The 21,421-nt window shown below is 41.2% G+C and overlaps 1 protein-coding gene and 1 pseudogene across 2 annotated transcripts in view; one reads left to right on the forward strand and one right to left on the reverse strand.

Moving 5' to 3' along the window:
* Positions 1 to 21,421, reverse strand: part of CHD6 (chromodomain helicase DNA binding protein 6) — a 208,879-nt gene that overhangs the window by 130,957 nt on the left and 56,501 nt on the right. For both annotated transcript variants that reach the window (XM_024742930.1, XM_024742931.1), the window contains one exon: positions 16,579 to 16,635. In XM_024742930.1, the coding sequence (XP_024598698.1) occupies positions 16,579 to 16,611 (33 nt within the window). In that variant the 5' untranslated portion in view covers positions 16,612 to 16,635. The remainder of the gene's footprint in view (positions 1 to 16,578; positions 16,636 to 21,421) is intronic.
* On the forward strand, positions 9,630 to 10,681 carry LOC112398414 (nucleolysin TIA-1 pseudogene; annotated as a pseudogene).

Genomic DNA, 21,421 nt, shown 5'->3' on the forward strand with positions numbered 1-21,421 from the left:
AAAAAAGTGAAGCCTCCTAACATGACAACTTTTAAGGAAACAGCCCTTTGGAAGCAGAAGGTATAGCTCATGTGTTCAGGCCTGGTGTCACAAAGTACATTTGTCATTTCATAACAAGGCTGGGGTTGCCAATAATCTGATAATAACGTGGGTGCTAGTTTCAGGGAACAAAGAAATAACTTAGGGAGAGACAAGCAGGCTTTCCAGGAAGACGGTTACAATCATCTTTGGATGATGGCTTAGGACCAGCCCCATTTGTGAGTAGCTTGCTCTCTTACCAAGGGGCCTGGCCTGTGCTGAAGGGCACAGACACTTGCCAGATGGTGTGGTTTCTCTCTGGCGTTCTGGGTACCAATCTCTGCTCAGACTTCCTGGCCCACCCTGGAACTGACGGGGAGTGCAAAACTCAGCTGCGTATTTCCCTGCTGTTCTTCCCAGTTCCCTTTCATAGTCTGATACTCCCAAACATAACACTGAGTATCCCAGGAGAAAATGATGAAAGAAAAGGAGGATTCTTTTGGATTTTTTATCATAAATAAAGTCCAGTGTCATAAACAGCCTAAATCCAGAGGGAACTGGTCATTCTGGCAGGACTTACTACTTGGGGGCGGGGGAACAAAAGGGAAAACAATTCAGTTTGACTCCCTCATTGCTGATTCAGTGCTTAAGGCTTAGGAAAAAGAGGAACTAAGTAAACTTAAAAGAAATTTAAATCAATAAAATACAAGAAGATGGTTTAGATGGCAAATTTTATAATTATGTGTTTTCTACCACAATAAAAAGACAAAAAAAGAAGGGAGGAAGGGAGGAAGGGAGGGAGGGAGGGAGCAAGGAAGAGAGGAAGAGAGAGAGAGAGAGAGAGAGAGACAGAGAGAGAGAGAGAGAGAGAGAGAAAGAAAGAAAGAAAGGAAGGAAGAAAGGAAGGAAGGAAGAAGGAAAGAAAGAAAGGAAGGAAGGAAGGAAGGAAGGAAGAAAGAAAGAAAAAGAAAGAGAAAGAAAGAAAAGACAGCAAGAAACTCAACAGTATTGTAACAGGTACCCGGTTAAAGCTGGGATCCTATGACCACATAACCATCCCTGGGATGTTACTTAATTATGTGCCAGGGACACTTGGCCCTCAAGGAATAAGTTTTTGCTTATAATGCAGGGGTGGACACACTGAAAAAGCAAGAGACACAGGTTTGTTTATTTAAAAGGCTTTAAAAGACAATACACTGAAGACCTAATTCCATCAAGGCAGCACTCTGTAGGTCAAAGTGAGACTCTCTCCTCAACTCATACCTCATGTCAAGGTCTCTCTTTTTGGGGCTCTCCAAAAAGCTGAGCAGGTATCTCAGGCAGGCGTGGTGGTAACTGGATATTCAATCATTAGGCAATAACAGTAACAGCAGCTAGCAGCTACTGGACAGACATCAAATGGATATGCTCAGAATTATGCAAAGCATGTTTCATGACATCTCTAATCTTTTCAACAATCCTACAAACTTAGCATCATGTTGCCTATTTTGTATATGGAGAAATGAATGATTATTGATGCTAAGTGATGTGCCCAAGGCCATACAACTAGTGAGCCGAGAAGCCTGGATCTGAATCCTCTGGCCAAATGCTTGTTTCGCTGAGTATTTCACGACATGTCAGGGAACCAGGCCACCAGACCAGCATGATGACATTTGGTTAGAAACGTTAAATGTGACGGTGTGCACAACCGCTTTAGGAAAAGGTCAGGTAGTTCTTTATAAAACTGAACACATACCTGACGTCCCAGCAATTCTATTCCCAGGAATCCTAGAGAGTTGTCTAGTCCACTTCTCATTTCACAGATAAGATAATCTGTTTAGAGATTTAGAGGTTTAGAGAGAGAAAGCAGTTTGTCAAGATGTATTCCTAGGAAGTTGGTAGAGCTGGGACAAGACGTCAATCAGCCCGTGTTAAAAAGGAGGAAGTGTGGGCTTCCCTGGTGGCGCAGTGGTTGAGAATCTGCCTGCTAATGCAGGGGACACGGGTTCAAGCCCTGGTCTGGGAGGATCTCACATGCCGCAGAGCAACTAGGCCTGTGAGCCACAACTACTGAGCCTGCGCATCTGGAGCCTGTGCTCCACAACAAGAGAGGCAGCGATAGTGAGAGGCCCACGCACTGCGATGAAGAGTGGCCCCCGCTTGCCAAAACTAGAGAAAGCCCTTGCACAGAAACGAAGACCCAACACAGAAAAATAAATTAATTAATTAAACTCCTACCCCAAACACCTTCTTTAAAAAAAAAAAAGGAGGAAGTGTTCCAAAAGGCAGATATTAGTAACCAAAAATATGAAATTATAATCTCGAAAGTCAATAATCCACCAGAAATGCTTTTATTTTTAAGGCAGCTTGTTGGGAGCCTGGAAAAGATATCTGCTGAGGATTAAAAATATAAGACAAAACGTATTTCTTCCATGTTTCTCAAGGTCAGTGGGGGAAAAGGTAAAGAGCCTAAATAAAGTCTTTGTTTCAACTTCTACCAAGAAGGGCATTAAATCACCTTTTTTTTTTTTTGCGGTACGTGGGCCTCTCACTGTTGTGGCCTCTCCCGTTGCGGAGCACAGGCTCCGGACGCGCAGGCTCAGCGGCCATGGCTCATGGGCCTAGCCGCTCCACAGCATGTGGGATCTTCCCGGACCGGGGCACGAACCCGTGTCCCCTGCATCGGCAGGCGGACTCTCAACCACTGCGCTACCAGGGAAGCCCTAAATTACCATTTTGAAAATGGACCTAAAAGGAACAGACTTCAGATGATGGACCACAGTAACAACATTTTACATTACATTGACAATTTAAAGAGACTAGCATCTAGGAACACAAGGATAAAACTGAGAGAGACTGACTGATGAAACATGCAACAATGATAACTCATAAACTGCACTGAGAGTAATAAAACACATTTCTTTGATCGAAGTCCATCAACCTACAATATTCCTAGAAAAGACACTTAAAAATGTGAATCTAGATAAACAGGTTCTGGGTCAGTTGTAAAGGATTTAAGAACTAATGGAAAGATTACAGCCTAGGTCAATGCTTCCCAAACAGAGGTCCAAGGACAAACCTGGGTTATCCCCCTAAGAATCACTCAAGTACTTGAAAGTCAAATTAGAATCTAAGAAAATCACCCAGGCTACAAAATGGATAGACCCTGAAAGAATTATGCTAAGTGAAAGGAGCCAAGCACAGAAGACCACATATTGTATAATTCCATTTACATGAAATACCCCAAACTGGCAAATCCATAGAGACAAAAAGTAGAGTAGAGGTTGCCAGGGGTTGAGGGAAAAAACAGAGTGACTGGTGAGGGCATAAGGTTCTTTGGGGGATGATGAAATGTTCTAGAATCAGATAGTGGTGATCTTTACACAATCTTGTGAATATACTAAAACCACTGAATTGCATGTTTTAAAAGTGTGGATTTTACAGCATGTGAATTGTATCTCAATTTTTAAAAATTCAATGTAAGAATATACTGAAAAGGGTCCTCTCATATGTTGCTGGCAGGAGCATCAACTATTAAAAGATTTTTTTTGTAGGGGACAGTAGCAATAATACTAAAATTTTAATTTTGGATATGCTTTTAAAGTGAGCAATTTCTCTTTGAGAACATAAACTAAGGAAACATTTAGATACTCCAAAGGTTTATGTATAAGAATATCTGATACAGAATTATTTTTAATAGAGTAAAAAACTGTAAATACTCTATTTGTCGACCTTTAGGAAAATGCTTAAATTAATAGCACATCCATCATATAGAATACTACTACACAGCCAGTTACACAAAGTTTTAGTTGACATTTAAAAAGTGTCCACAACATGTGGGAAAGTAAAAAAAGAAAACCTATGATCTAATCCCATTTTTGTTTTTTTAAGAAGGCTATATCAACATTAGCTTTTTTTTTTTTTTTTGGCAGTACGCGTGCCTCTCACCGCTGTGGCCTCTCCCATTGCGGAGCACAGGCTCCGGACGCGCAGGCTCAGCGGCCATGGCTCACGGGCCCAGCCGCTCCACGGCATGTGGGATCTTCCCGGACTGGGGCACGAACCCGCGTCCCCTGCATCGGCAGGCAGACTCTCAACCACTGCACCACCAGGGAAGCCCAACATTAGCTTTTTAAAATAAATTTAGGACACATACCATCATTATGTCTGGGAGATAACATTGTGGGCAACTTTCACTTCTTTTTTCAAAACTTTCTCTAAGTTATTATTTGTTTGCCTTTACCTGTTTCCCATGATTAGAAGGCAAGCTTCATGAGACAGTGACTTTGTGGTGTTCCCCAAGATGTTTGTGGCTTACAGTAAAACTCAATCATATGATTATTGGATGAAATGAATATTTTCAATTTGAAAAAAGAGAAAAAAGACATCTACAAAATTGTACGTGTAAACAAAGATGACAACAAATACCTGTGTACAGAAGAAAGAATGGGAGAAAATAAAATGTTAATCGTTTGAGGCTGTGCAAATTTGGGTTTTTAAAATTTTTTTTATTAAACAGACATCTAAATTTTCAATAATGAGAATATTGCTTTCAATATACTTATAATAGAAAAATTTTCACATAGATGTAATAGACTTTAATAATGAAGGAAAAATTGTTTGCCAGACAATTCACACTCCTCCAAATCATCAGTATTCAGGAATCAAAGGGAGAATATGAGAAGCACCAGCACTATGATTACATCTGACTGAGGGCAGGGCAGAGTGTACTTTGCACTCGGGCTGCAAAGGCCCCTGCACACCCTTCACCCAGAAGCGCTTCCTCCAATTTCGACCCAGCGGTGAGCGGCCCAGGGAGCCCCTGCTGCCCATCGCTTCAGGGTCTTCCACCTTCCCCAGGGAGAGGAAAGTGTTTTCTGTGTAGACTTACTTAATATCAAGAAATCAACTAAATATAAAAATAAGCAGACAAGAGCCTTCCCTGGTGGCGCAGTGGTTGAGAGTCCACCTGCCGATGCAGGGGACACGGGTTCGTGCCCCGGTCCGGGAAGATCCCACATGCCGCGGAGCAGCTAGGCCCGTGAGCCATGGCCGCTGAGCCTGCGCGTCCCGAGCCTGTGCTCCGCAATGGGAGAGGCCATGGCAGTGAGAGGCCCGCATACCACACACACATACACACAAAAAAGCAGACAAGCTTAACTAAGTTTGAGATCTGTCTTTTTTTTAAAGTCCAAATAATAAAATGAAAATACAAAATAAGAAGTAGTTACTACTACTAACGAGTTGGTCTGTGGACATTCCAGGTGGCAAAGCTACTTTCCAGCTGGAATTAGAATTGTCTTCTTGTTTCACCTTCTCTTTCTCCTTATAGTTACCGCCTGCCTGTGGAATACAGTAAAGACAGAAAACCCCACATATCCTTGCCTTTATCACACTGCAATTGCACTGGGACTCATTCATTTGGCAAATACATTTGTGCTGAGGCTTAGTGAGCAAGACCCATCTGAGGAGGGACAGGGACAATGTCAGTGTGTGCATGTGTCTGTGTGTCCCCTCTGTGTGTGTGAGTTTTTTCCCTGTATTCAGCATATTCAATCCTTCCACACCCAGGAGTTCTGTGCTTTGGGTGATGAAGCAGGTATTTCAATCCTACATGGCTCCTCACATGGTCGCAGCTGGTTTGCACCAGGAGGAGAAGAGTTCAGTTTCAGGCAGAGGTGTCCAGGACGCTCTTGGATACACTTTCCAAGGGAAATGTCTTTGAGAATAAATTAGACCGCCCAAGAAGAATGGATAAAGAGAGAAGAGGAAACAGGACCTAACCTGCGGAACACTAATACTTAAGGTCCCCAGAGGGGGAAGAACCTACAGGCAGGGCGAAGGAGCAGTCAGGCCAGTGATGTAGGAGGGAAAAAGAGTAAGAAAGTGTTGCTTCACAGAAACCGGAGGATGAGAGCATTTTAAGACAGAATGATCACAGGTGCCAAATGCTGCTGAGGAGCAGGTAAGCTAAGGACTGAAGAGTGATCAACAGATTTGACGATCTAATTTCTGCAAAGCTCCTCTACCCCAAAGTCCTTGAACCTGTCAGTCAAGTCTCCACCTCTATCTTCATATTTTTGCTTTTAAAACAGGATGGGGTGGTGGTGGCTTTTTCTCTTACGATATTTCAAGACTCTTTGACTACTCTAAATCTTTAGGCAAAGTCAACCTAAACCTTGTTAATTCCACGTGGTGACAAAAGCTGGGCGCAGGTAGATTATTAAATTTAGATGCTGACAGGAAAGAGTTAGGAAGAGAGAAGGAAAATACTTAATAAGTGCCTGTTTGTTAACAAGTGTTGTTTCTAGAAACCACGAGTTTTTTTTCCAAACAACTATGGCTTTTATGAGTAAACCAAAGGCTCAAAGTGATTCAGTTATCTAATCTGTCAAAGTGCAATGATGTTTGTTTCAGCCAACCAAGGCTAAGAGAGACCTCTTCTAAAATGTTTTTGTGACATCTTCTAAGCCAAGTAGATCAACAAATACAGAGAGAATAAGACTATTTTCCTACCTCTTCCTTCCTGGCCCACCTGTAATTTCACTGTAGTCCTGGGTTACTAGAGCACCTGAGCCCAGAACTTAAGCAAACCCTGGCCAATACCATTTCCACGTACCAAGGCACAGCAAGACCATTGCCTGGAGTTAGGAATACTATGTGTGGGCAGGGAACGGTGCTTTTCATATATCTCGACCTTTAGTCACAGCTACTCTGAGTACTCAGAATTGTTTTGATATTTGAAAGATAAAATAGATGTCAGCAATGATCATTAATAATACCTGATTTTATTAAGGAATGAGTATTAGGCAATATACTAAGTTTCTTAAACAGATTATGTCTCAAAACAACTCTAAGAGGAAGTATATTATCGTCCCAAATATGACTCTGTTTTATAGAGTAGAAGTTCAGAGAGGTTAAATAACTCACCCAAAGTCACACAGCTAGTGAGTACTAGAGCTAAGATTTGAACCCGGGTTTGACTCTTGGTTTTAAGAGCCACTGCTCTTGACTACTTCACAATACTGCCTCATGTTCTGCATACACCAAATTCAGAATAAGAATTAGCAAGACTCTCTAACCGCCTCTACTTTATTTCCATCATCCACTCCCCAGCACCAAGGGTATCTCCCTAACCTTTCCCCCAGAAAACCGTTAACTCATTAACTTTCCTCTTCTATCCATTTCTTTATAAATCCATTTGTTCCCCAGACCAGAACGGGATAATACATGAAGAATCAAACAATCCAGCAGAACATTTAAGATTAAATAAGTGATCTCTTTTCAACTCTACCCAGAAGGATCCCAAGATGAGGGTTAAAGAACATCAAATGTGGGCTTGGCAGCTACCAGAAGACCTACAACCACCATCCTAAGAACACATTTTGTTAGCAGTGGGTACTATATTTCCGTTTTCATCCCAAAATAAGAACTTTTGATCCTTGGTCACTACATGTTACGTAGTTTCCCAAAACTGGCAAAATTTATCCAAAACCATATCAATAGTAAAGGGACGGGCTAACTGAGGCAAAAGACAGTGAGTTAATGAGAAAACCATAAACCATATCAAAAGTGGAAAGAAGTTCACTGCTGTTACTCCTGCTTTTTTCCCACAATACTCAGAATACTAGCTTTGGGCTACTTTTCCCTAGAGTGAATCCAAGTTAGATGGAGGGAGGCAATTCTCTACAGTCACAGCGACACTTGTCAAATGTCACGGATCCTAGATCTTTTGTTGCCACTTTGATGTTGGCCCAAGGTCTCGTTACCAGAGATTCCCAGAACCCTCTGGGTCAGGACAGGAGATGAGGCAATTCTATTCACTGTTTAAAAGTGGTTGTGTTTATTCCAATGTTTTCTGCATGTAGATGGACTCAAAGCCACTTTATTCATAGAATTTAACACTCAGCCGCTTATTTCTATTTTTTAAAAATTGTTTCGTGTTTGTTTCACCTAGTGATATATTGAGTAATATCAGTAACATGAGCTGAAAGAACCACTATGTAATATATAACTATTATGTAATATTTTAATTAAAACTTGTATCCACTTAGACTACTATTTATGTTGATACCACAGATAAATACCATACATAAATGCCCTGGTAAACCCTAGGATTCTAGTCAGGATGTACCACTAAGGTCATCCAGCCCAAATGCCCACTTCGTGGCCTCTGACACACAAGCAAACAGCTTTCCAGTCTCTCCCAGGAGTGGGGAGCTTAGTGCCCACAAGGTGCAGGCCACAGCTGGGCAGCTCAACTTCTCAGGACGGTCTTCTTCAGATGGAGCTAAAGCCTGTCCACCTATAACTCTCCATTCTCACCTACAGGTCCAGCAACAGACACAGTCAACCTCTTTTCCAAGAGATACTTTTAAATATTCCCTTCTTCAGGTTATGTAATCTTAGTTTCATCTATCATACCTCATGTTGAATGAGTCAACATTCTTTTATCATCCTGATCACTTTGCTCTGGCCTCTCAAGTATATGTTTCAGAGCACAAAATGAATTAGAACAAGAAAAACAAAAATATGTTAAGGTATGTCAAAAGATAGGTTTTAGAGCCCGTGGATTGCTTTAGCATGCTCAGCAACGTCTTGCAGTTCAGTCGTCGGTATGGCCCGTCACCAGTACCTATAAGAGAAGCAGGATCAACTCCTCCACTTCATTAACTTGCCCCTCCACCTATCTAATATTAACTTTTAAATAAAAACTCTGCCCTGTTCGTCAACATATACTATGAGGTGTAAATGAAAACCGTCTAACTGATGCTACATAATAACTGGCTGACATACTAAAGGTCTCAACATGAACTTTCAAAAGAAAAGAACCTAAATTCATGTTGGGATAATTTTGGTAATGAATGTTTTTATTGAAATGAAAGCTTACCTTAAATAATTTTTTAAAAATTAAATATGCAGATTATTTTAAGAAATAAAAATCTGCCCATGTATCATAAATGACAGTAGTTTCGAGGGCTTGGGATTCTCTTCAGTAATGTGTTCTTTTTAACAGCAGCAAAATACTCCACTAGGTAGATGTGCTATGATGTATATACAGGCCTACCTCACAGATGTTGCAGGTTCAGCTCCAGACCACCACAATAAAGTACATACCGTAGTAAAGTGAGTCACACAAATTTTTTGGTTTACAGGTACATACAAAAGTTATGTTTATACTATACTGTAGTCTATTAAGTGTGCACTAGCACTACGTCTAAAAAAAAAACTACATACCTTAATTTAAAAATATCTTATTGCTTGGCACTGTACTCCGATTTAAAAAAATTAAATTACAGGAGGTCCAAAGTGCAAGATTCTTCTGCACCTGCGCGGTCCGGGTCACTTCCCGGGCTGCTCTAAGGTGCCCGGCTCACCGCCATCTTGACCTGAGGCTTTGTTGTTCGCGCTGGGCTGGGCGGTTTAGTGTAACTGCCGCTTTAGAAGGGGGCGCAGTAACCTCTAGATGGCCGAGAAACTCCGCCATTTCGCAGCCATGGCCGCTCAAAAGATCTGTGAGGTAGTAAAGGGTAGAGAGCTGGACCCGGAGGCGCCACCGCGACAGCAGCAGCCGTGGAGGACGAAATGCCTAAGACTATATGTCGGTAAGCTTTCCTGAGATGTGACAGAAGCTTTAATTCTCCAGAATGATTATGGATACAGCTGGAAATGATCCACATTGTTTTGCAGAGTTTTATGAGCGTCGTCATGCAGCTGTAGCACTAGCTGCTATGAATGGGTGGAAGATAATGGGTAAGGAAGTCAAAGTGAAGTGGGCAACAACCCACAGCAGTCAAAAGGAGGACACAAGCAGTAGTACCGTTGTCAGCACACAGCGTTCACAAGGTCATTTCCATGTCTTTGTTGGTGATCTCAGTCCAGAAATTACAACTGAAGATACAAAAGCTGCTTTTGCACCATTTAGAAGAATATCAGATGCCCAAGTGGTAAAAGACATGGCAACAGGAAAGTCTAAGGGATATGGCTTTGTCTCCTTTTTCAACAGATGGGATGCTAAAAACTCCATTCAACAGATGGGTGGCCAGTGGCTTGGTGGAAGACAAATCAGAACTAACTGGGCAACCCGAAAGCCTCCAGTTCCAAAGAGTACATATGAGCCAAACACCAAACAGCTATCATATGATGAGGTCGTAAATCAGTCTAGTCCAAGCAACTGTACTGTATATGATGGAGGTGTCACTTCTGGGCTAACAGAACAACTAATGCGTCAGACTTTTTCACCATTTGGACAAATAATGGAACTTCGAGTCTTTGCAGATAAAGGATATTCTTTTGTTCGGTTCAATTCCCATGAAAGTGCAGCACATGCAGTTGTTTCTGTTAATGGAACTACCATTGAAGGCCATGCTGTGAAATGCTACTGGGGCAAAGAAACCCTTGATATGATAAATCCCATGCAACAGCAGAATCAAATTGGATATCCACAAGCTTACGGCCACTGGGGCCAGTGGTATGGGAACACACAACAAATTGGCCAGTATATGCCTAATGGTTGGCAAGTACCTGCATATGGCATGTATGGCCAGCTGTGGAACCAGCAGGGATTTAAACAGTCTTCTGCACCATGGATGGGACCAAATGATGGAGTGCAGCCGCCTCCAGGACCGAACGGCAGCATGATGCCTCATCAGCCTGCAGAGTCGCAGTGTATGAAACCCAGTGAAAAAGGACTCCAGAACCTAAAGCCAGTGGCTTAAGGCTACAGGGAGTGTAGTAAAGCCCTTGTTTAAAGATTTATCAAATCAGTCAGTGCAAATGTCAGATACAATGTATTTATTTAAAAGATTCATTTTTTAATCATGAAATTACCATCCACATTGTCTTAAAAAGAAACAATATGCTGGATGTCTGCCAATTTTTGCCTTCATTACCTTTTTTGATAAAGTTTCTCAAATCCTTGTTTCATATACAAATGCAGGGATTGCTGCCACTTTTTAAAAATAGAGGCAGAAAACTGCACAATGTTGAACTTTTTTCCACTGAAGTAGTGGGCAGTTCTAGTTTGCATTCCCGATATGATTTAAAACATGTAATATAAAGACTAAAAAAAAAAAAAGAAAAAAGGAAAACCCAAACTGTGCCGAGTCTAGAAGTTCTTTGTAATCTTCAGCTTATGCACAATTCTATTTTAGGTTTTTCTGAAATAGGCATTGTTTGAGCTGCCCCATCTCCAGTTTTCCCTTTGGGGTTTTTTAATATAAGATATTAGTTTACATCATTTTTGTATCTACATTTTTTCACAAATTTGTCTTGCCTTATCAAAGTTCTATAAAATATACTTAAATGGAAAAAAAATGATCTTTAGATTGAAAACTTTTCTCAGATGGATTGATAATTGCATTCATCTTGTGTTTTATATGAGAAGGTGCCTCAAGAATTCCCTGTTGAATTCGTTTAAAAGGGTTATCTTCTGTGATAAACTTTGCTGTGTACAGGAAATATAAAAACAAAAACTTGTTACTAAAGAAAATCTCTGAAATGTGATTAAGTTCTTCTGAACCCATGTTAATTTCATGTGTCAACTACATTTACATGTATCAGTTCATTATGTAAAATGTTTTAGCAATTTAACATTTTGCACAGTTAGCAACTTTGTATGTAATTTCCTCCTTAAAGGCATCATGCAGAATTGACAGGAGATTCATAAGGTTTTGTCTGCATATAAATATCAAATGCACACTTTGGTAGTCTTTGAATACAAAGTTACCTGTTCTTGTTTTTCAAGAACTTTGAGACACAAAGTTGTATGTAAAGAAATATATTAATTTGCCATATCCTAGTTATATTTACTCAAAAAGAGTAAATCAACTTGATTTTAATATGTACAAATGATAGCTGTGAAACTGTAGAATATCCTTATGTCAGTATTAGGGTTTCTTGTGAACTCCAAAATTAGCCTAAATGACTAGCCGGGCAAAGCATTTTTTAAATGTTCAGAGGCCAAAAGATAAACAAACAAAAACCCGTGAAACCCTACCTCCTTAAACAGCCTTCAAAGAGGGGAATCTTCAGTGCAATCATTACTTTGATTCTTTTGGTACCTGTTTTCCTGGAGGTCCCAATTTTATTATTTTGGGGTGGCATTCAGAGGTTTAATCTTTGATGGCATTGTTCTAGTTTTGAAATTTCTAGTATATTTCAGTCTCTTAGAAGAATTGTGGGAGATTTTGTTTTGTTTTGTTTTGTTTTCAGCGAAAGTCACAAACTCTCCTCTTCTTTGACTCACAAAGGGGAAGGGTCCCCAGTGTACATATTTGGATGCTCGGGTTGTTTTTAAGACCAGAGAGCTCCTGGTGTTTTATTTAGGAACAGAAAAGGCCCATATAATCCTAAGAGTTTCCTGGCCTGTATCCTCCAGGTAGGAGCAGATGGCTCTAAGCTGGTCTCTAAGCCAATACTCCTGTAAACCAGAGCCCAGGAAAGATAGCTCATAAATGTATAATTCTCTGGAGCTCAATTCTATGCAGTTGTACTGATGTTTCATCAAGTCACTGTGTATTTTTTAAGTGTTGACACATTAAAACTTGCTTTATAGAAGATGAGCAAATTTTTTAAACACTTGGAAATTTTATTTCCTTGTTAATTAACCTTCTACAGATCAGGGCATGCAACCAAAAGCAGCTTAAATACTCAAAAAATAAAATAACAGGATGCTGTTTTTAGATTCTTCTGGTTTATGTTCCTATTTTAGGACCCTCGCTTTTCTCTTATTCAAAAATATTTTATGCCCTATACATCTGTGGACTGCAGGGTAAATTATTTGGGCATAAATAATCCAAGCAAAAAAAAAAGTATAGTTTTTCTTTCATTTTGACTATCTCAAGTAATACCACTTTTTATTAGCCAATATTTTCTTACTGCACAATTCTAAAATGTACACTGACTACTTTTTGAGAAGAAAGTACTATTACTCAAAGGCTTACTACTGAACAAATCTGTAATTCAGGAACATTGCTAACTTTGCTTTAAATCTTATTCTCAGTGTTAAAACAAATCATTTAAAAAATTTACAGTCTAAAAATCATACTGGTATTAGTAGCAGGTAAGGAAATTATAAAGTTTTTTAAATGGATTCATTCTCTGCAATATGCATTCAAAGTTTACTTTAAAATACATTTGTTACTGTGAAGAACCTAAAGTGGTTCACACTTAATGGGTCACTAAATCCAGTGTTCTTTGCCCTGACTGGATATTAAAGTTCCTTTATGCTTTCTATTTTGAAAAATTAAAATAAAAATACTTTGTTGCTAAAAAAAATGCTAACCATCATCTGAACCATCAGTAAGTCACAGTCCTTTTGCTGGTGGAGGGTCCTGCCTTGGTGTTGACAGCTGCTGACTGATCAGGGTGGTGGTTGCTGAAGCTGGGGTGTCTGTGGCAATTTCTTAAAATACGACAACAATGAAGTTTACCACATCAACTGACTCTTCCTTGCACAGTTTTCTGTAGCATGCAGTGCTGTTTGACAGCATTCTACCCACAGTAGAACTTCTTTCAAAATTGGAATCAATCCTCTCAAACCCTGCTGCTGCTTTATCAACTAAGTTTATGTAATATTCTAAATCCTTTGTTGTCATTTCAACACTCTTCACAGCATCTTTACCAGGAGTAGACTCCATCTCAAGGAACCACTTTCTATGCACATCCATAAGAAGCAACTCCTCAACTGTTCAAGTTTTATCATGAGATGGCAGCAATTCAGTCCCATCTTCAGGCTCCACTACTAATTCTGGTTCTCTTGTCTTTTCCACCACATCTGAAGTTATTTCCTCCACTGAAGTCCTGAACCCCTCAAAGTCACCCATAAGGGTCGGAATCAACTTCTCCCAAACTCCTGTTAATGTTGACATTTTGACCTCTTCCCATGAATCACAAATGTTCTTCATGGCATCTAGTATGGTGAATCCTTTCCAGAAGGTTTTCAACTTACTTTGCCCAGATCCATCAGAGAAATCACCATCTATGGCAGCTACAACCTTACAAAATGTATGTCCTAAATAATAAGATATGAAAGTCAAAATTACTCCTTGATCCATGGGCTGCAGAATGGATGCTGTGTGAGCAGGCATGAAAACATCATTCATCTCGCTGTACAACTCCATCAAAGCTCTTGCGTGACCATGTGCATTGTCAATGAGCCGTAATGTTTTGAAAGAAAATCTTTTTTTCTGAGCAGTAGGCCTCAACAGTGGACTTACACATACAGTAAGCCATGTTGTAAACACATATGCTATCATCCAGGCTTTGTAATTTCCATTTAGAGAGTATAGGCAGAGTAGATTTAGCATAATTCTCATGGGCCCTAGTATTTTCAGGATGGTACATGAGCACTGGCTTCAACCTAAAAGTCAACAGCTGCATTAGCCCCTAACAAGAGAGTCAGCCTGTCTTTTGAAACTCTGAAGACAGGCACTGACTTGCCCTCTCTAGCTATCAAGTTCCTAAATGGCATCTTCTTCCAATAGGAGACTGTTTTGTCTAAACTGAAAATCTGTTGTTTAGTGTAGCCACCTTCATTAATTATCTCAGCTAGATCCTCTGGATAACTTGCTACAGCTTCTACATCAGCACTTGCTGCTTCACCTTGTACTTTTAGGTTATGGAGACAGCTCCTCTCCTTAAACCTCATGAACCAACCTCTGTTAGCTTTAAACTTTTCTTCTACACTTTCCTCACCTCTCTCAGCCTTCATAGAATTGAAGAGAGTTAGGGCCTTGCTCTGCATTAGGCTTTGACTTAAAGAGAATGGTGTGATTTGTCTGATCTTCTATCCAGACCACTCAAACTACCTCCATATCAGCAATAAGGCTGTTGTGCTTTCTTATTTGCGTGTTCACTGGAACGGCACTTTTAATTTCCTTCAAGAATTCTTCCTTTGCATCCACAACTTGGCTAAACTGTTTAGCACAAGAGGCCTCGCTTGCAGCCTCTCTCTGCTTTCCATGTGCCTTTTTCACTAAACTTAATCACCTTTAGCTTTTGATCGAAAGTGAGAGCCGAGCAACTGGTTCTTTCACTTGAACACCTAGAGGCCACTGTAGGGTTATTAAGTGGCCTAACTTCCATATTGTGTCTCACGGAATGGTTGTTTCCTGGGCTCAGAAACCGGAGGAGAAGGTGAAAGATGGAGGAACAGCCAGTCAGTTGGTGGAGCAGTCACAGACATTTATCAGTGAAGTTCACCCCAAAACAATTACAATAATAACACCAAAGATCACAGATCACCACAGCAAATATAATAATAATGAAAAGTTCCAAAATACTGAGAGAATTACCAAAATGTGACACCGAGACACGAAGTGAGCAAATGCTGTTGGAAAAATGGTGCTGATAGACCTACTCAAGGCAGAGCTGCCACAAGCCTTCAATTTGTAAAAAAATGTAATACCTGCACAGTGAAATGAGGCACGCCTGTAGTCTCCTTTTTGACGGACATTTAAGTTCATTTCCATTTTCGCTATAATAAACAAAGTCGCAATGAAACCTACACACCCGTCTGAGTATATCCATAGGATAAAATCCTGGCAGATGGAACTGCATTCTCTACAGTGTTTGTGTACTAACTTTTGACTCTACAGAGCCAGGACAGGAGGAAATCAGCGTGTAGATAGTGTTTAGGCACTGCTCTTCCTATTAAAATTAGCAGCAGGTGACTCAATTCTTTCTCAAAACAGGGCGTTTTGTTTTGGTTTCACAAGCACCTATCCACTGGGAACAGAACAGAGGGTAGTCCTTGTAACCATATCCCTAGGTCACCCTGTATCCGACTACTCAGTGCTCTACAAGCAGAGAGGAAAGTGGCTGGTCCCACCCAACCTCTCTGCATAGGGTCCCAGCTGAAGGGCAGGGATTCAGATCTCCCCAGTTACCAGGTTGTCATTCAATTCTGTAAAAGGAAAACCAGCCCATCAGAGACAGCCTGTTTCTAAGAGACAGAGGCAGGTCCCCTCATCTCACCTCCCTGAGCCACACTGGTTTAGGTCTCTAGGATCCTCTGAAAATGTAATCACCTGGAACACATAAGTACCAACTAAGGAAAAAGATCTTAGCAGGATGTGTCACAAGGGCCAAATGTTTTTATCAACTCCCCTCCAGGAAACCAAATGCCAAACAGTTAATGTTCACTATTTTCTGCAGGGACAAACTTCCAATTAGTTCACTATTTTCTGCAGGAGAAAACTTCAGCACATCATGATAAATAAGAATTCTGTAAGTGAATGCTTTTAGTTTAACCAAACATCGAAAATAATAAATATGTAAACTATAAAGAAGCGATCACTTCTCCCTTTATAAAAACTTGGTAAGCTATTTCTCTTTTGCATAGCTAATTTTGAATAATAATCTGATCTACAATCTTCATTACATTTACTCCTATATAGAGCTGACCTGTGCATAGTAAAAATCTATATATTAAGTCATTCAGAACAGAGCTCTCAGTTACCACGTGGAGAATGGGAAACAGGCAGCTAAGAGATAAGCCCAAAGTGCCAGCATCTCCTCTTGTAAAAAAGCACCAGTGTTTGCTGGATGCATTCCCTTAGAAGATATGTGACCACTTACCTGCTTCTCTTTCTTCTGTATTTTCATTATCATCTATTAAAGGCAATTATTTTATTTCTGTAAAACATAAAAAAGGCAAAGATTATGCTAAAATCCAAAATGAAACATTTTAGATTATCTCAAGATTAAGCTGCAACACGTGAGGAAAACAAAGAATAGAGGATTACTTCTCCAGAACACTTACAATTAGTGGTCTTCTAGCCCAGCACCCCCCAGAGGCCTACATACAGGCCTAAACCTACCTTCTCCCATCCTGAACCCTAGTTTTTTGCTCCAGATGGAGTCAAAAAGATACTGTCTTTGTAGATAAAACAAGTTATAAAAGATGCTGCCATATTAAATTACGAAGGAAATTAAAAGAGGAGCCAAAAATAATGACATGACTATATTGAGGGGGGTGGAGAGGGGGTAGAACTAAGCAAAGACCTCATTTCTTTTGGAAGAAAATCAGTAAGTAGTATCTACAATTGTAAATCAAGAAATAGAAATATACACAATATGGGCCTCCCTCATGGTGCAGTGGTTAAAAATCTGCCTGGCAATGCAGGGGACACAGGTTCGAGCCCTGGTCGGGGAAGATCCCACATGCTGCAGAGCAACTAAGCCCGTACACCACAACTACTGAGCCCGTGCTCTAGAGCCCACGAGGCACAACTGCTGAGCCCACGTGCCACAACTACTGAAGCCCACATGCCTAGAGCCGGTGCTTCGCAACAAGAGAAGCCACTGCAGTGAGAAGCCCCCACAGAAGCCCCTGCTCACAGCAACTAGAGAAAGCCCGCATGCAGCAATGAAGACCCAACGCAGCCAAAAATAAATAAATAAATAAAAAGAAATATACACAATAAAATAGAGCTAAAAGAGTTAAAAGTCGTTGTCTTGAAGGAGAGAGGAGCTGGTGTGAGACAGGACAGGGCACCCTTGCATTTCATCATAAGCTCTCTTACATTACTTGATGTTTTAAACCATGTGCACTTTCAACTGACAAGATAAGTTCCATTCCAATATTTCACATGATCTTTTTTTAAAAAAATAAATTTATTTATTTTATTTTTGGCTGTGCTGGGTCTTCGTTGCTGCGCATGGGCTTTCTTTAGTGGCAGCAAGCGGGGGGCTACTCTTTGTTGAGGTGCGCATGCTTCTCATTGCAGGGGCTTCTCTTGTCGCGGAGAACGGGCTCTAGGCACGCAGGCTCAGTAGTTGTGGCTCGTGGGCTCCAGAATGCATGCTCAGTAGTTGTGGTGCACGGGCTTAGTTGCTCAGCAGCATGTGGGATCTTCCCAGACCAGGGCTCGAACCCGTGTCCCCTGCACTGGCAGGCGGATTCTCAACCACTGCACTACCAGGGAAGCCCTCATATGATCTTTTTAAATGATGTTACTGTAGCCAGGACTTAAGCCCCATCCCCACTCCAACCGTAATGCCCATGATGACACCTGAACTTTTTCTCATAAATGACTTTTCAGCACCATAGCAACAAGAGCCCAGCAAGTGGCTTGAGAGGTCACGGAAGTGCACTAAGGGCATCCCAGGGAACAGAAAGAATGCTATTTTAGGAAACCCAGAATTTGGGGCTGCCTGAATCACTCACTCTCACCTTCCCCACAGACAAACCATGGAAGGATCATAGTATCCCGGCTTCTGGTTCTAGTCTGGATGTAGACACCACCTCATATTTATTGTTTACTTTGACTTCCTGGACATCCCAGAGAGCTAGGAAAACATCCCAGAGGCACACAATCATCCTTATGTTATAATTATTTCTCATATCCAAATGAATGTGATGTGCAGGCATCAAGGAGAACTTTAAAGTGAGACAGTCCCACCTTCTAAGTGGGCTCATGGTGTGTATGATGCAACTGAGAAAAATGAAAGAGTTCAATCATCCCTGGGGCCACAATTACAGTTTACCAGTTTAAAGTCTGGTAACTTTAGGGTTTTTTTTCCTCCAAGAGTCGGAAGCATTTTCTATTAAAAGGACCATAAAATGCTACCAGGATATTGCTGCTTGCAAAGAGCATAGCATCCAAGGAGGTAACAAGCTGCAAAGTGGGCGCAGGCAGGGCCTAGACCAAGGGGGAAGGAGAGGAGGACAGAGAAGAACTGGCCAAATCAAGAAAAGGGGAAGTCAGCAAACAGTGCTTCTAAGGATCAGTGTGAGGACTAGCATGTGATCGAGCAATTACCTCAAGAAAACCAGAGATTCCTGAGAAATGGCAAGGGGAGGGCTCTGAATCAGGGCAGTTCAAAGAATTTTACCACCTAAACTCCATTACAGTGGAGTCGGCACTAGGTAAACTATGTCAGTACAAGTTTATCTTCTTTATCTCTCAATTTCAAATTATCAGACCCCAGAAAACCAACACTCTCAACTATCACAAACTGCCACAAATTCTGAAATGAAGAAAGAAGTTTGGAAAATAAATTCTGGCGAATAAAAAGGGATATTATAAATAACCAGACACATATACTCAAATAAAATTCTACCCGACAAAATGAAATCAATCATTTACAAAATACAGAAAAAGTCCAGTGCCAATAAAAATTACTTTTTAATTTATAAAAAAATCAAGTATAATGCAATAGAGACATCAAAAAACACAATTTCTGATCAAGTACCACAAACTAGCATGCAAATAAAACAGGGCCCCAACACTGCCAGGAACGTGGGGAAAACTGTGGACCCACTGATCCTTGCTGATGGCACCTTTCATTGTTTCAGGCTTTCTGAAAGCACTCAGGCAACGTGCCACTAGATCTATGAACTGCCACAGTCCATTGATCTGCCAGTTCCGCTTTCAGGGATCCATCCCAAGGAAATAAGCCAGCAGGAAATAAAGCTGAGAGGAAGCTCAGCAGTGAGGTAGGGCACAACGTGAAAATGCCTGTCACAGCAGAGCTCCGGCACTGCAGAGGGCCATGGAGGTCACACGGGCCCACCATTCCCTGGGCCCGTGTCATCACAGGGCCTGGGAAGATCAGAGACGGCAGACGAGCACAAGCTGGAAAGACTGGGAAGAGGCTGACGCAAGTGTGGCTTGAATGTGGTTACTCAGCAGAGAGAAGGGTTGGAGGAAAAGAGCTGGGTGAAAGATTCTAAACCAAATCTTACCGCCCCCCACCATCTGTTCACATGCAAGATACTGCCACCTGCACCCTCAGGGATATTCACGCTGCACAGATAACCCCCACCCCATTCTCTGAGAGAGACAGTGTGTGTGAAATCCAAGTGCATCCCAGTGATGATGCTGTAAGAATAACTGCTCTAGTTCACTGGAAGCAGCCTTTGGCCAACCTCACATTGTTACTGTGAAACCATCTCTAGCACCTGGATGGACAGCTACACACCAGCTCACAGCCACTCCACAAGATAACAGATACAAACAACATCAATAGGGACTTCCCTGGTGGCGCAGTGGTTAAGACTCTGAGCTCCCAATGCAGGAGGCCTGGGTTCAATCCCTGGTCAGGGAACTAGATGCCACATGCATGCTGCAAACTAAGGAGCCTGAGAGCCGCAACTAATGAGCCTGCCAGCCACAACTAATGAATGCACGTGTGTAACTAAGGAGCAGGCAAGCCACAACTAAGGGGCCCACCTGCCGCAACAAAGACCCAGCGCAACCAAATAAATAAAATATTTTTTAAAAAATCAATAGGTGTTCAATAAACATTCTGTTGACTTTTATTTCTCCAAATAGCACCTAGTAGTTTACAATGCACTCTCTCTTCAGTTACCTCTACTTTTTTTTTTTTTACCTCTTTGATGACACACGTTTAAAAAATACAAAACCACCTAGTCTTTTCGTGAAGCTAAATGTTATGTAGCAGGAATGGAGGACCAGATATACCCTAAAGCAGGTACTTCTGCACACCACTGGACATGGAGCCTCTGCTGCTGTGCTGCCATCACCCAAAAGTTGTGATTAGACAGATCTTTTGGGCTCGATAAAGTAAAAATTAAAACAGTAATTTCAGAGTCTCACAACTTAATTAGAAGCATAATACAAATATATTCTGAAACTCCTAACTGTGTGGACAAACCAGGAAATTTGTTAAGAGGAAAAAGTGTATGTAAAAAAAAGAAAAGTGTGTAACTTCTGAATTACATGAAAACTGGGAGGACTCCTCACTGCCTTTCAATGCTTATGTATGAAAGTAGCATTTAATTACCTTCACAAGAAGGTTAGCTGCTAATAATATAAAAAGCAAACAATATAAAAATTCCCATTCCTTCTTACACTCACCTACCTCACGCTGCTTCAATTAAGAAAAATGGGTGCCAGGTTTCAATAATAATATTTTGAAATTTATTACTTTTTCTCTTTCCAGTTCAAAAATTCTGCCCCAGTGCCTGCGCCATTTCCAAGTTCCTCAGTGCTGTGTTATGGACACTTAAAAAATAATAAAACATCAGGTACACACCATTTTACCATTCATTTACGGAAATTATTTAAATTTACTCTATCTGGAGAATTCTGCCACCTGGGGTCTATTTCATTACAAGAGTGTGTGTTTACGGAAACATGGACAAGTGCACACACAGCAGACCCTGCCATGGTCCTTATATCCACAGGGACAGCAGAAGACACAGCTGACGGCAGGAGGGATGGGGACCTTCGCTGTTAACAGGCCACCAAATCCCTTCCACGCTATCAGGCACTTTGGGACACAGAGTAAGTGGGAAGCTACTTCAAAAATCAGATCTACCTCCAATTTTCCACAATGACCATGTACTTTTATCATCGATTCATGCCCCCCTTACGGCAGCAGGCACAAATGAGGCAATCCCACAGTGCTGGCGGGGGGGTGTGGGGATGTGAGAAGGGAGCAGGCACAGGAC

Source organism: Neophocaena asiaeorientalis, unplaced genomic scaffold (genome assembly GCF_003031525.2).
Source record: "Neophocaena asiaeorientalis asiaeorientalis breed wild unplaced genomic scaffold, Neophocaena_asiaeorientalis_V1.1 scaffold82, whole genome shotgun sequence".
In the NCBI taxonomy this organism is placed as follows: Eukaryota; Metazoa; Chordata; class Mammalia; order Artiodactyla; family Phocoenidae; genus Neophocaena; species Neophocaena asiaeorientalis.